General features: G+C 33.3%; 1 protein-coding gene across 1 annotated transcript; it reads left to right on the top strand.

Annotated features, from left to right (window-relative positions):
• Positions 1-30: 30 nt before the first annotated feature.
• LOC132313376 (F-box/LRR-repeat protein 3) lies at positions 31-5,830 on the top strand. Its single transcript, XM_059812114.1, has 8 exons — positions 31-964; positions 1,893-2,018; positions 3,025-3,129; positions 3,211-3,604; positions 3,681-3,810; positions 4,338-4,632; positions 4,730-4,981; positions 5,450-5,830. The coding sequence occupies exons 1-8, from the start codon at positions 320-322 to the stop codon at positions 5,498-5,500; spliced, it is 1,998 nt and encodes a 665-aa protein (XP_059668097.1). The 5' UTR covers positions 31-319; the 3' UTR covers positions 5,501-5,830.
• Positions 5,831-14,708: the final 8,878 nt, after the last annotated feature.

Here is a 14,708-nt window from a genome sequence, read left to right as displayed (position 1 = left end):
TTCTTCCTCACTCAGTTATCAACTGCCCCGCCCATATGCCAGTGTTTTTCTGTTAACAGTTGCATCAAATTCCTCCAACGTCTCTCTGTTAGTAATTTACCCATAGAAATTCCGAAACACCTCAAGTACATATACCTATGCATATATCTTGACCATCTTCACCATCGTATTCTCCTCCATTTCCTAAACCCCATTACCCGACTTTTCTTCAACACCCTTTTCTCAGCATCATCAACAGAGTCACCAACTTTCAGCTGTGAAATCCTCAAAAACCTTGGTCAAAGTCGTTCAAGACCCTAAATCTTCGATCTCTATAGCAATGAAGAAGCAAAAATCAAATGATGGGTTGATATGCAACCACTTTGATCGTCTCTCTGAGGAAATCATTTTATCGATCCTTGATTGTCTCAATGACAACCCACTTGACAAGAAGTCATTTTCTCTTGTATGCAGATCCTTCTATGGCATCGAGTCTCGGCATCGAAAAACCCTAAAGCCACTTCGTTCCGATCATTTAACCACGACCCTGAAACGGTACCCCCATGTGACCAAACTCGATCTCTCTCTGTGTCCTCGAATTACAGACGATTCACTCACTATTATATCGGTTTTTTGTAAGAAAATGTTAAGGTCGATCGATCTTTCGAGATCCAAGTTTTTTACTCATCTGGGTGTGTCGAATCTGGTTATGTATTGTCCAAATCTGGTTGAACTTGATCTGTCAAACGCGACCGAGTTAAGGGACACGGCTGCGGCTGCGATTGCCGAGGCAAAGAATTTGGAGATGTTGTGTTTGGCGAGGTGTAAATCGATTACTGATATAGGGATTGGGTGTATAGCTGTTGGGTGTAGGAAGCTGAGGTTGATCAATTTGAAATGGTGTATGGGTGTTGGTGATTTAGGTGTGGGTTTGATTGCTGTTAAATGCAAGGAAATTCGCAGTTTGGATCTTTCTTACTTGCCGGTAATTAAATTCTCTTTTTCTTTTGGATTTATGTTTCATTATTGTTGTGCTCTGTCTGTGTTCAACTTTTATAGTCTTCCGTCTATGATTTTTTTTTTTTTATTTATTTATTTTGTATTTTTGGTTATCTAATTTGAATCCAACATGCCTTGTAGGTATGTGTTTGCATTTCATTCCTGATTAGTTTTTCCTTGGCCTTAGTCAAATAGATGCTTTAAATTCATTCCATGGTATGTATGATTAGTGGAGATGCTATGTCATTTTCTTTTTTGAAATATTGGAATCTATGCTTTATGTTGAAAGATTGTTGTTTCTATTTTTGGATTTTATTGATTTTCATTTGCTACAGTTGTGTCCATTGATTTAATGATTGAGTAAGCCAATGGTTATATTTGTGTTTTCTTACTCTCATTTCGTTTGCATCATATGTCAAGATGATCACTATTTTACATCATGTCTAAAGATTATATGTATCTGTCGATTCTGTTATGTTGATTTCTTATGTTAAAAATAATCTTGGTAGTAATGGTCATAATAGTTGGCATGCATATATTGAAATTGGATGTGCAATGGAGTATCACATTGCAACTCAATCTTATTGCCTTTCCATTTTCCATTTTCATAATCCTGCTGCGCGGTGCTAAAGTTCGCCATGATGTCTGTTTAGCAGGTTCATGTATATGAACTGAAATCTGACAAATGTGGATAAACGTTTAACCAAATAGAAAATTTTTAAGTTTTAGACGGTGACTCAACAGGCTAAATCCAATTTTTTTTCTCTTTTTTTTTTTTCTCCTAAATTTCTCTGGCTATATGTGGTCCATCTTTTAGCTGAACAAGTCTTTGTCCATCTCTTTCTTATTTACTACTGGATGTACTGTGTAAAAAACTTGTATGGGTTTTTCTTATATGTTTTCTTGTAGTGCAGATTACAAATAAATGCTTACCACCGATCTTGAAATTACAACATCTTGAAGATTTGGTCCTAGAAGGGTGCTTCGGTGTTGATGATGACGGCCTTGCAGTCCTCAAACAAGGGTGTAAATCGCTAAAGGTATCTCTTTTAAAAAATTAATTGAACTTGTAATGTCCTGACATATCCCTCTTTTCTTTTATGAAAAAATTGCATCACTTTTTCTTTTTTCTTTTTCCTAGTTAATAGCATCACTATTCATATATATATATGTATATATATATATTTCCTAAATAACTATTCATAATTATTATATCTGAAATCCAAGCATGAAGAAGTCTCAATCAAAATTATCTATTATGGGTTATGTGTGTAACCCAGTGTGTGCAAAAATGATATGACCTTTCACATTATGTTGGGGAGAGTTACCCATTGGGGCTCTTAAGTATTCTATTATTTGTTCTCTCTTTAGTTGGGGTATGGGGAGAGATTGTTCTTCTGTAGAGGAGTTTTTGGATTTTTTGGGGTCTTTAGATCCTTAGGTTTTCTCTTTTCTTTTGCTCTTGGTTCTTGTACAGCCCTTGGGATGCGTTCCCCTCTTGAACGCTTTCTAATACAATTTTACTTATCCAAAAAAAACACATTACGTTGCATAAAGTTGCTGCTTTGGGACTCGAACTAAAGTTGTCACGCCTGTTAACCTGAGCTTTTACCAGTCCACTAAGCAATGACCTCTCATTAAATATTAGTTTATGCTATTTGAAAAAAAAAAATTTGGTTATGGTAAGCATGAAGTTGTAAGGCCAACCCAAGTAAAGGCTTACAGCCAAATGAAGGAAATGGCATAACTGATTCACTGTTTACATTACATACATAAATTTTTTTTGATAAGTCACTGTTTACATTACATATTCCCAGCAACATTGCAAAAAGCACAGCTTAAGGTACCAAATTTACTTCTGTAGTAAACATTGTCATTGAATGTATATAATTGTACATCTTTTGGTTTGTTTATTTAATATGATGTAAAAAACCTAGCAATTATATCCAGGAAAAGTTTTATTTGCATCTGATTGAAATTCAACTACCATTCTTTTGAAAATAAGTATTTGATCATTAACTGTTAACTTTACGTTTCCTTCAACAGACACTGGATATGTCAAGTTGCCAGAATGTCAGTCATGTAGGCTTGTCTTCTTTAACAAGTGGCACTGTATGTATACAGCAACTTATCTTAGCGTACGGCTGTCCTGTAAGTTTCTTTAACTCCGTTGCCTTCCAATATTGAAAGGTTCTTTTTTCACTTATCTTATACAATTTGGTGGTGCTTCAGGTAACTCCTGCTCTTGCTGATAGTTTGCAAAAGCTTTCCATGTTGCAATCAATCAAACTAGATGGTTGCATGATCACTTGTTCTGGACTTAAGTCTATAGGAAATTGGTGTGTATCTTTGAGGGAGATAAGCTTAAGTAAATGCTTGGGAGTTACAGATGAAGGTCTCTCCTCCCTCGTGACAAAACACAAGGACTTGAGGAAGCTAGATCTCACATGTTGCCGCAAGATAACCTATGATTCGATTTCCCACATTACAAATTCTTGCACCTCCCTCACTTCCCTCAGGATGGAGTCATGTACAATGGTTCCAAGAGAAGCTTTTGTATTGATTGGACAGCATTGCCATTCTCTTGAGGAACTTGACCTTACAGATAATGAAATTGGCGATGAAGGTACCCTTTCTCCATACAATAGTTCATGTTGGAACTAGAGTATCTATTGGCGTACTAATACCATTTGTGCATGCAGGTCTGAAGTCCATCTCAAGATGTTCCAAACTCTCGAGCTTGAAACTAGGAATCTGCCTTAACATAACTGATGAAGGGCTTACCCATATTGGAATGCGCTGTTCAAAACTTATAGAACTCGATTTGTACAGGTTTGAGACTTGCAATCTTGACTTTTATGGGTTTCTAAGTTTATTTTAAGGAAATATGGCCTATGGTGCTTAGTGTAGTGAACTTTGACTTCTTTGGTACTTCCTATGAGTGTCTTTGTAATAAATAGAGAGTAAAATGGTAAATTTAGAAATAATTGAATTAAGGGACATTTCTATTACTACATTATACATATTAGGATATTTATCCTTACATAATTGGTTAAATTAAGATTTAAAAGTTTGCCTAATTAAAAAATATTTTTAATAAATTAATAATTTTGTAAGATCAAAGGTATGAAGGAATCCTACATTCTCCAATTATGGCGTTGAAAATTTTGTGTTGGTGTAACACCTGAATAATGCTCAGGGATTCTGCATAATTAGGCAAGTTAAATTTAATTTGAAATAGTAACTGAGTTTTGTAGAGATCATTGATTTGAAGTGATTTATTATTACTCCATTGTCACTTCTCAGTGCCACCTTTTTCTGTTCTTGCATAATCATTTGCATGTGGTTCTTTTATATAGGTCAGCAGGAATAACAGACTTGGGCATTTCAGTAGTTGCTCGTTGTTGCACTGCACTTGAAATGATCAACATAGCCTATTGTAAAGATATTACTGACAGTTCCTTATTATCATTGTCAAAATGTTCGAAGTTGAGCACACTTGAAAGTCGAGGATGTCTTCTTATCACATCTTTCGGTCTAGCAGCTATTGCTGTGGGATGTAAGCTACTCACCAAGCTAGACATAAAGAAGTGCTACAACATTAATGATGCTGGAATGATTCCACTCGCGCGCTTTTGTCATAAACTTGGACAAGTAAACTTCGTCTCTTTTCCTTCCTTGTTCGGGAATACAACGGGCTGACTGCAAAGGTTGACATCTAACAGTTAGAGGTTCACTTATTTGTATGCAGATAAATTTGTCATATAGCTCTGTCACAGACGTGGGACTCTTGGCACTTGCCAGTATCAGCTGCTTACAGAGCATTACCATCTTACACTTGAAGAATTTAACTCCAAGTGGACTAACTGCTGCATTATTGGCATGTGGAAGGCTTACAAAGGTGAAGCTCCATGCATCCTTTAAATCATTGTTACCAAAACCTCTTCTCCAGCATCTAGAAGCCCGAGGCTGTGTTTTTCAATGGAGAGATAAAGTGTTTCAGGTATGTCCCTTTTACTTGTCACGGTGTCCACCTTTTCTTCTTTTTTCTTATAATTGGAGTTTTGGGGGATTAAGCCTAATTTGTTTGTCGTTATTGTTAGAATAGGGGAAAATATGAAAATCAACTGTCCCTTAACAACTGTTATTTTAGTATTGATGAATGATGATTGTATTCATTAGTGTACTTTCTCTATATGATATTTCTACACAAATAGAGGTTCATATGTTGTAATCTAAAGTAATGGATTCTTAGTTGTTATTCAAATGTTAGTTTGCAAGTGCAAGGCTTGGACAATCATGTCATGCCAACCTAGAAGCATGCCAAATTAGATGGACTAGTTTATACAACTATGATTGTCATTATAGTACTTACCAAAAAAAAAAAAGAAATCATTATAACATATTTTATATAATATATATGTGCAAGGTTATGTTATGATATTGGAATTACTTTGTTTGTGATTGGCAGGCTGAATTAGATCCGATTTGTTGGAAACTACAGCCGCAAGATATTTATTAAAGATGTGCGAAAGGTTCTATCAGTTGAGAAGGTTCACTCTCTTGTAGATGAAGACCCACTCTGAAAAAAGGCAAAGCCTAGAGTGCATGTATAAGAATTTGGGGTCTGTTCCCTTTTTCACTTACAAAATTTGAACACGTGGCCTTCAATCAAAGGTACCAAGAAGGTCATGAGAATAATTTGTTTGGAAGAATTATGTTGTCCAACCTACTCTGTAATTTACTGTCTAATTTAAATACATGTCGAATAATTTGTTTGGAAGAATTGTGTTGTCCAACCTACTCTGTAATTTACTGTCTAATTTAAATACATGTCTATACGGTTTTTATATTCTTCAAAATTGTTCTGTAAGCAGAGGAGCCATTTTGCAACTAGATGCATATGCAGTTTCTACTGTGTGGGACCATTTTGTTGCATGTCTTTGGAATAATTATATATAGAAGTCAAGGTTTTGAAAAATAACAATCATTTTTATACTGTATCCTCCTGTGCTTATCTGCAATGTCGCGGAGAGGTCACATGGGACAGCAAAAATATTCCTTCAAGAACTTGGAATAAATCAAGTTCTTAGCCATGTGCTCAATCATGCATATGCATTACTTTACTTCACAGTTGCTAACCTGAGCACGATAAAAGGTCAAACATGCATGTGCATTTGTCTGTGCGGAGAGAGAGAGAGAGTGGCATATGCAAAACGAGGTGGCATCTCTTCACATGAATAACATGCAGATCAAGCGAGAATTTTGTGCAGAACTTGTACTACATAGAATCTGACTCGAGAATTTGTGGGTGTGCATAAGTGTGAATGATGTGGACCGTTAAATGCGATACAGAATCCGAATTTGAGAATTTGTGGGTGTGCATCAAAACCACGAGGTCTTTCTAGAAAGTGATTATATCTGTTCCACTAGACGTTTTTGGTCCGTTGTCTGCATCAGTACCATTTAATGATGGTAATAGAGTTTTAGTTGCACCAGTGATGACCGGTCCAGAATTCCAGTCACCCCTTCCTCCTCACTCGTCCAATGACTGTTTCTAATGTGGTTGGTAGCCATTGACTGTATCTACACAGAGTATAGAGATAAGTTTGGCTTACAAAGTTGATATCAGCCCTGGTTTGGATTTGGAGGAGAGACAATCTTTATGTGAACACAATTTTTTACTTCATTTGATCCCATTTTTAAACTCAAAAAATCGAGTGAAACACTGCATCCTCATCAAGCAACACAGCTTCTTCATCCTCACTCCCATCACCATCACCATCACCACTACCAACTTGAACTCCATTCTATCTTTTCTCCAACCTCTTCAATTCCCTCTTTCTCTCCTCAAAATTAACACCACTTTTTCTATATTTCTTTAATTCAACTTTAATTTCATCCACATTCTTCATTTCCTTGAAACCCTTTTCTAATTTCCCATTTTTGATCTTTGATTCACCATCAATTTCAACTCTACTCTTACTTTCTTCAACCCAGGACTCTCTCTCCCCCATCAACAGAAACATCCCCTTTTCTATCACCTAAATTCACACCAGTCTTTACAACTTCTTCAACCACCACATTCTTACCACCACCACCACAGCCAGAAACAGCCAAAAACTCGGAATCGGAATCAAAAGCACCAACAGACCCGGAATTCCCAAAACCCTCAACCTAGCCCTATCATTTTTATCCCATTTTTTCTCTGTTCTCAGTCAAAGACAAACCACTACCTCAGACTCCTAGCCGCCTTCTTTTTGACTCATTGTACCGTCTAACTTCGGCTACTGCCACTTTGCTATAATCCATCACTCAACATCATCCAAACCACCTATCCTTCTCTAACAGAGCACACATCCGTGAAAATCAAATCAAATATATATAATATTATATTTTGCAATACCACACACACTCTCACCATCTCACTCAGTGTGTGTGTGTGTATATATATACACCGGGGGATTATACATACGTGTGTTTTCTCTCCCTAAGAGCAGGTTCAGGGCTCGCTGAAGTCCAATTTCTGCAAGTCAAAGGCTTTTTGGACGCACAATGCCCTAGCTAAAATAGTGGGGCCCAATTTCCCTCGCGGGCCGGCTCACGGTATTCAGTGACCCGGCCCGCAATCGCTGAATTATTTTTTTTAATTTTTTTTCGGCATCAAAATGGCGTCGTTTTTGGTTGTCTGTTATGTTTTGCTTAAGATACTGTTTGGCAGTTTTTTTTATAAAAAAAAAAACCTAAAAATAGGTTATTTTGAGCTTTTCTTTTAAACTAAAAAATAAAATAAAATTTATTAAATAAAAAATATATTGTTTAGGCTTTGTCTGTGAAAAATAAATTTTATTTGGGCCAAAAATAAATTAAAACTGCTTTTTTTTTTTTTTTTCCCCTTAAAATTTTTTTTTATATATTTGTTTGCTTTAAATTTTCAATGTGTTCCGCAAATAATGCATTTGGCCGTTAAAGCACTGTTTAACTGACACAAATAGTGCCTTAACGGCTATAATTTTTTTAAAAATATATAAAAAAAATTTTAAAAAAACTTTTTATAAAAAAAATATTTAAAATTACAAATTCATCTACTTATTTCCATAGGATTTTGTAATGATTATTTTCTTATTCCAATTCCTTATTTTTAATCTTAAAAAACCATTACATAATAAAAATTTTAGTACACGAAATGTCGTAACATCTTAAAAGCAAACAAAATGCAACATAAATTAAACATTTTCATCACCATCGCAGTTCCACAAATTTTCCATCAAATCATTCCTCAATCGCGTATTTGCCTCTCTGTTGCGAATCTGAAGTTAGCGAGATGTGTACCGCTGAAACCGATGGGCATTGACTTAAAGTGGGAATCGGGATTGCATCCTCTTGTGGCGAAGTCCATCTTCCAACATTTGTGTGACGTTCATCTTCAATGATCATATTGTGAAGGATGATGCACGTTTTCATTATGAGGCGCAAGTCATCTTTCTCCCATTAATGCATTAGTCCTTGTGTTATTGCCTACTTGATCTGCAATACCCCAAAAGCCCGTTCCACATCTTTCATGCATACCTCTTGTTGCTGAGCAAACAATTTTTCTTTTCCAGTGGTTGGGTACGGGATGGTCTGCATCAAAGTTGCCTACTTAGGGTATATACCATCAGACACGTAATACCCCATTCTATAGTGATATCCATTCACTACATAATTAACCAGAGGTAATTGGCCATTGATGATACCGTTGAATACTGGGGAATGATCCAATACATTTATATCATTGTGTGATACGGCATTCCAAAGAATGCATGCCAGATCCACAAATCTTGTGAGGCAACTGCTTCCAATATGAGAGTATTCTTGCCAGATCGTCCCCTATGCGTGCCATGCCACTCCACTAAGCAATTCTTCCACTCCAAGTGCATACAGTCGATAGAACCAAGCATACCCGAAAATCCTCTCTATTCCCCTTCTCTGCATACACAGCAACAATAGTATTACAAAATGCCTTCAAGCATTTAATGGCAGTGCTCTTGTCGATTTTAATATACTTATCATAGTGATCGGTTGCACAACCATATGCGAGTATACGAACAACAGTTGTCATCTTCTGTATAGAAGACAACCCCAGACGACCAGTTGCATCCTTTTTTTGGACAAAGTAATCATCATAAACTTTGACATCATTAAGGATACGAAGAAAAAGTTCTCGTCGCATCCTGAATCGCCTGTGAAAGTACTCCGGTGGATATGTGCAATTCTCGTTGAAGTAATCTTTCATTAGCTGATAGTGACTTACCTCTCGATCACAATGAATGTACCACTTCTTTTTACGGACTTGAAATATTTGCTCAACTATCTCTGGATTTACTGAATTCATAATCTCATAGAATTCGTCTTGATCCTGTTGAATCAACGCCCCAAAAGAATCATCTTCCAAAGAGGATGACGAGGAAGATGAAGAATTAGAGTCTGCCAAAGGAAAAGTTTGTGATGCCGAAGCCATTGGAATTTCAAAATTAAAAAAGATGAATGATGATAGTTTGCTACAATGGAGAAAGATGAATGTAGTAATGAGTTTCAGATGAGCAAATGAGTATTCTTTATATAAGATGAAAAATATAACCGTTACGAATATATCCGTTTAGGAAAAGTTAAAAAAATATTAATTTTAATTTTTTATTATTATTATTTTTTAAGAGCAAAAATTTAGAGAGTCTGATAAAGTGCATATTTCTGGAGAGTGAAAGTTGACGTGGCTCTTAGAATTACTGACGTGGCTATGAAAAAAACTGATGTGATATTTTTAGAGAGTCCAAATTCGGAGAGGCCGGTGCAAATGGCTTAAAGAAAAGTCTCACTTAATTTTTCGAGAAAGAGTTTGTGTTCTTAAATATGAGCATTGAATGAAGGGAAAGTAAATGGGGTTGTTGAACCCAGCTACCACAACCGACGATCTGGGACAGATCTATAGTGGATTTAGTGGGGCCCGAATTCTTTTGTTTTTGTATTATATGTTTCTTAATTTTTATTTTTTTTAATTACATATTTATAAATTGTTAACATTTTTTTTTTGGTTAAAAATAAATTTTTAACATTGTTCTTACAAAAAAAAAAAAAAAAATCACTATATAAATTTGTCAGTTCTTATATAGGATTTTAGGTCTGCGGCAACCAACTTTCAGTTGCTCTTGTGAGGCTACCCATCGTCAAAAATATAATTTTATCTCTTTCTGATTAGAATTGTGTTTTGGAGAACAAATCTACTGATCCGAAAATGAAACACAATGGGCGTTGGTGTTAATTGAGCTCACATCCTTTGCCTTTTCATTTTGATTTATTTCTCAAGGAATGTAACTGATGAAATTTTTATTCACCAGAGACGGGCTAAAATTGCATTACTGTTTTTAAGGTTATAAGCATTATGTTTGGTATGTGTTGTGTCCATTCTTTATAATACTTTTGATGTACATGGCATGGTCAATGCTATAACATGACGAATTAGATCCATTTCCTTACTTTTCTTTTCTGTGCACAATCCAAACGTTCACGCATTATGGAAGCTGATGTTTTATCAAACAATAGTCTGATTTTGAGAAGTCAAATTAAAAATTTATCAGAATGACTTGATGTGTAGTAAATTATTGAATATACAGTACACCAGAGAATAAGCAATGACAACTTTCGATCCTATGAAAATTTGTTACTTAGGGTATGATCAATACCATACAATCAGGGATAGATTATCAAGAGCAGAGCGAGGGGTTCAGGCTGTTCAGCCGCCATTGATTTTTATTTTGTTGGCTCTATTTGTTTGTTTGTATGTAAAATATTTTTAAAACATTATTTTTTAGATAAAATATTTTTATTTTTTTTATATTTGACAAAAGTTTAAGCCGAAATTGAAATTTAGCCCATCTAGTAAGATGTGTAAAATAATTTGTTTAAAATTATGATAATAGATAAGTCCTAATAGATAATAGACGTATATATAGATGAGTCCTAATTTGCTAGCATAGATACTTATGTGAAACTTATCCAGAATAATTGTAAATGTAGTCAATGAATCAATTAATGTAAATTACTTTATTTATTATAATAACATAAAATATATATATTAATTAAAGGTCTGACGAGTAATGTTTTGACAATGGAAGTAGATTTATTATTATTATTATTATTATGGTCACTAGCGTTTAACACCTTGTATAATATGTATATATTATCTCCGTCTCAAATTAGATATTTTATTTGGGGATCCATGATTCACAAAGGACATTTTTTTTTTTTTGGATAAAGGGAGTAATTCATACAATTCTTTATGGGTTCGGAGGATTCCGTTTCATTTTAATGAAGTAATAAAAATAGTAAAAAATTTAGTTAATGTAAAATGACTATTATGGTCTTTATTAAACAAATTCGAAACGTTATTTTTCGCGAATTTAAATAGTAAAATATAGTAAAGAAAATTTAGTTAAAAATTAGTAAAAAATTCAGTTAAAAAGGGATATTTTTGGTATTTAATATAATTAATTAGTCATATGCAATTAATGAGAGACATATGATTTGTTAACCCTACTTTTTTAATTGTTGGCTATCGAAAAATTTTATTTTACAATATTTTTAAATTTTTAAAAAAGTCATATACTAAAAGTAAAAGAAAATAATTATTTGTTCAAAAAATAAACCTGATGGGCGTTTTATCATTTAAAATTAAACAAATAGTTATGTGTTAAGCCAGGATTCTCCTGGATCGTTTTTTTGGGTCCCAAAAAGTAAAAGGAGAGAGAGTTTACTAGTTCTTCTAGATCATTGACACCGAAAATTGGATGAGCGGATGAGCTTGTATGGAGAGATTCTTCTAGATCACTTATCAGAGCTGCAGCTACCTGGAAGGTCCCAGTCTTTGTTTATGTCCACGTGGTGACAACATATCAAATGTCACAATGACCTTTATACCCTCAAAATGAGAGAGAACCCAACCGGTCTCTGCCATCTGTAAATATGTTAATGGCTGTGCTTGAAATCTTTGAAGTCTATGTTGTAGTAGTTAAAAGTCAAGACTGTAAAAGTTTAGGAGGAAAACAAGTCTTTCATTCCAAAATCTTTCAACAGACACGTGCCACAATGTTTGTATTCGGTATTCCCCAATAGATTGAATGTCGCTCCAGACTTTCCCAATAAGAATAATTTCACCAGTGAATCTCATTTGGGTGGTGTGTGTGACACCCTGTTCACTGCATTGAAAGCTATAAATTTCTGTGTGTGTGTGTATATATATATATATATATATATATATATATATTGTCATATATTGTTTTCGTTCATTTACATCAACATAATAATTTTAAATCGTCAGAGTTTTACATTGACAATTCACAAACAATATAAGTACGTTCAATTTTTTATTTTAATAGGATTATAGCATTATAACATAGTGTAATATATTATAGGACTGTTGCATTTTTAATAGGGTTAAATGTTAAAATTCTCTTTATAATATATAAAATGTGTAATTCACCTCTATTGTTCATAAAATTCCCCTATATTTTAGGGTTTGTGCAAATTGCAATTCACCTCTATTGTTCATGAAATTAGGTCAATTTAGTAATTGAAATGTCCAAACTACCCATATAATAAAATAAAAAATATATAAAATACAATAATAAAAAATCAAAATATCCACCCTCTACTCTAATTTATTTTTTCTTTTTTAGGAATGTCTCTCTCTCCCCTTTATTTCTCTATGTGTTTTCACTTTTTAGTAGGACTCTCTTTCTAGCAACTTTCATATTTGTTTGACGTCTCTTTATCTTCTCTTTTTCAGCAACTTCCATATATTTATTAATTTTGTTATATATATATATATATATGAGATGCAAAATCTTCAAGAGAGATGCAATCAACCCATAGTAACTAACTTTAGAAGCACAATCTTTCTCTTTCTTTCTCTAACATCTGGGAGTACTTAGAAGCACAATCTTTCTCTTTCTCTCTCCAATATATAGGAGTGGGCGTGGTTGCAATGGTATATATAACAATGTTTAAAAAATTTAGGGTAAAGTGCAGAAAACCCCTCATCAACTTGTAACTTTTTCTAGTAAACTCGTCTAATATTTTGTCAAAGAACCCTCTCGACTTGTAGCCGTTTCCAATAGTCTAATTTTTTAACCAAAAAAACTCCCATCAACTATCTAAGAGATAAAAGAGTTGATATTTGGACCAAAATACCCTTTTATTTAAATCTTAATTTTTCCGAACTTCAAAATTCATATCTCACAAACCATACATCCAAATATTGCAAGTAATATATGCACGGAAAACTTCTAAAACAAGGATTCCAAGAATATAAGATTTGTTTAACAAAACTTTATAACCAAAGAAAAAATAGACAATCTAAAAATCTACTATAACAATCTTATTTTATTTTATTTTTTATAAAATATTTGCAAGAAAATTTTCAGAATTATTCATTTTCATATGGAACATAACATATAAAAAAATTAGTCCCAATAGAGACCGAATATTTATTTTTATTTTTTTTAAATGGTGAGTTTATAAAAAAAAAAAATGAAAATACCTTAACGCAAAATATGATACCTCATGAAATCGATTTCTGTTGGGACTAATTTTTTTTATATATTCGGCTCCATATGTAAATGAATAATTCTGAATTTTTTTTGCAAATATCTCAAGTATTTTATTTTTTAAAAATAAAATAAGATTATTAGAGTAGATTTTTAGATTGCCTATTTCTCTCTAGTTATGAAGGTTTGTTGTACAAGTCTCATAAATTTTAAATGTACGGTTTGTGAGATAAAAAATTTTGAAGTTTAGGAGAATTAAGATTTAAATAAAAAGACATTTTGGTCCAAATATCAATTCTTTTACCCTCCTTTAGATAGTTGAGGAGGTTCTTTAGTAAAAAATTAGACAAGGGAGATTTATTGAAAAAAGGCTACAAGTGAAGGAGGATCCTTTGGTAAAAAAATAGACAAGAGAATTTACTGACAAATACTACAAGTCAAGAGGAATTTTTGGAATGTAAAAGCTACTAGTATCAAAATGATACTTTCGCTCAATCACTATAACATCCAATCACATGCACCGATGAACAACCAAGAGGGGACACTTGAACTTATGCATCTCAAGATCCATGGTCATAAACTAAAACTTAAGCAAATTGAAATGATGCCAAAACCAAAAACCAACACAATATTTATCTTATTTCAAAAGTGTACACAACACATATTGAAAATAATTATCTTCAGGAATATCAATAATCTTTATATTTCAACTTCTACAAAATAAGCAAGTTCATTGTTTGTCATCTCCATGTCTTCACCAATTAAATATTTCTTGGTATTAGTTTCGTGTTATATATATATATATATATATATATATATATATATATATAATCTTGAAATTTTACATAATTTTTTTTATTGAAGTAGTAATTTTCCAACTATAATACATGTTTTTTTTTTTTTTCCTTTTCTTGTCAAAGTAGAGATTTTTCGACGAGAGTTAATTGGTTCTTGCTCAAGTTGAAATAGACGCGATGAAAATGTGTAGTAATATTCTATACGTAGAGAGAGAAAGAGAGATGAGACACGGGTTAGAGAGAGAAAGAAAAAGAGACATTTTCTTTTTTTTTTTTTTTTTATCTTACATTAGAAGGGCATTTTAGGATTTTTATAAATAAAAAAATTGGTCAAAATTGATTATTAAGGAAT

Source organism: Cornus florida, unplaced genomic scaffold (assembly GCF_030987335.1).
Source record: "Cornus florida cultivar Cherokee Brave unplaced genomic scaffold, ASM3098733v1 CherokeeBrave_3.0.0_Hap2_Chr06, whole genome shotgun sequence".
Lineage (NCBI taxonomy): Eukaryota > Viridiplantae > Streptophyta > Magnoliopsida > Cornales > Cornaceae > Cornus > Cornus florida.
This window is presented reverse-complemented; position numbering and strand designations above follow the sequence as displayed.

Excerpts from the sequence above, each read along its gene's own strand:
- LOC132313376 (XM_059812114.1), top strand. The coding sequence starts at position 320 with ATGAAGAAGCAAAAATCAAATGATGGGTTGATATGCAACCACTTTGAT. Across the intron at positions 3,605-3,680 it reads TAATGAAATTGGCGATGAAG|GTCTGAAGTCCATCTCAAGA; the intron begins GTACCCTTTCTC and ends TTGTGCATGCAG. Across the intron at positions 3,811-4,337 it reads ATAGAACTCGATTTGTACAG|GTCAGCAGGAATAACAGACT; the intron begins GTTTGAGACTTG and ends TCTTTTATATAG.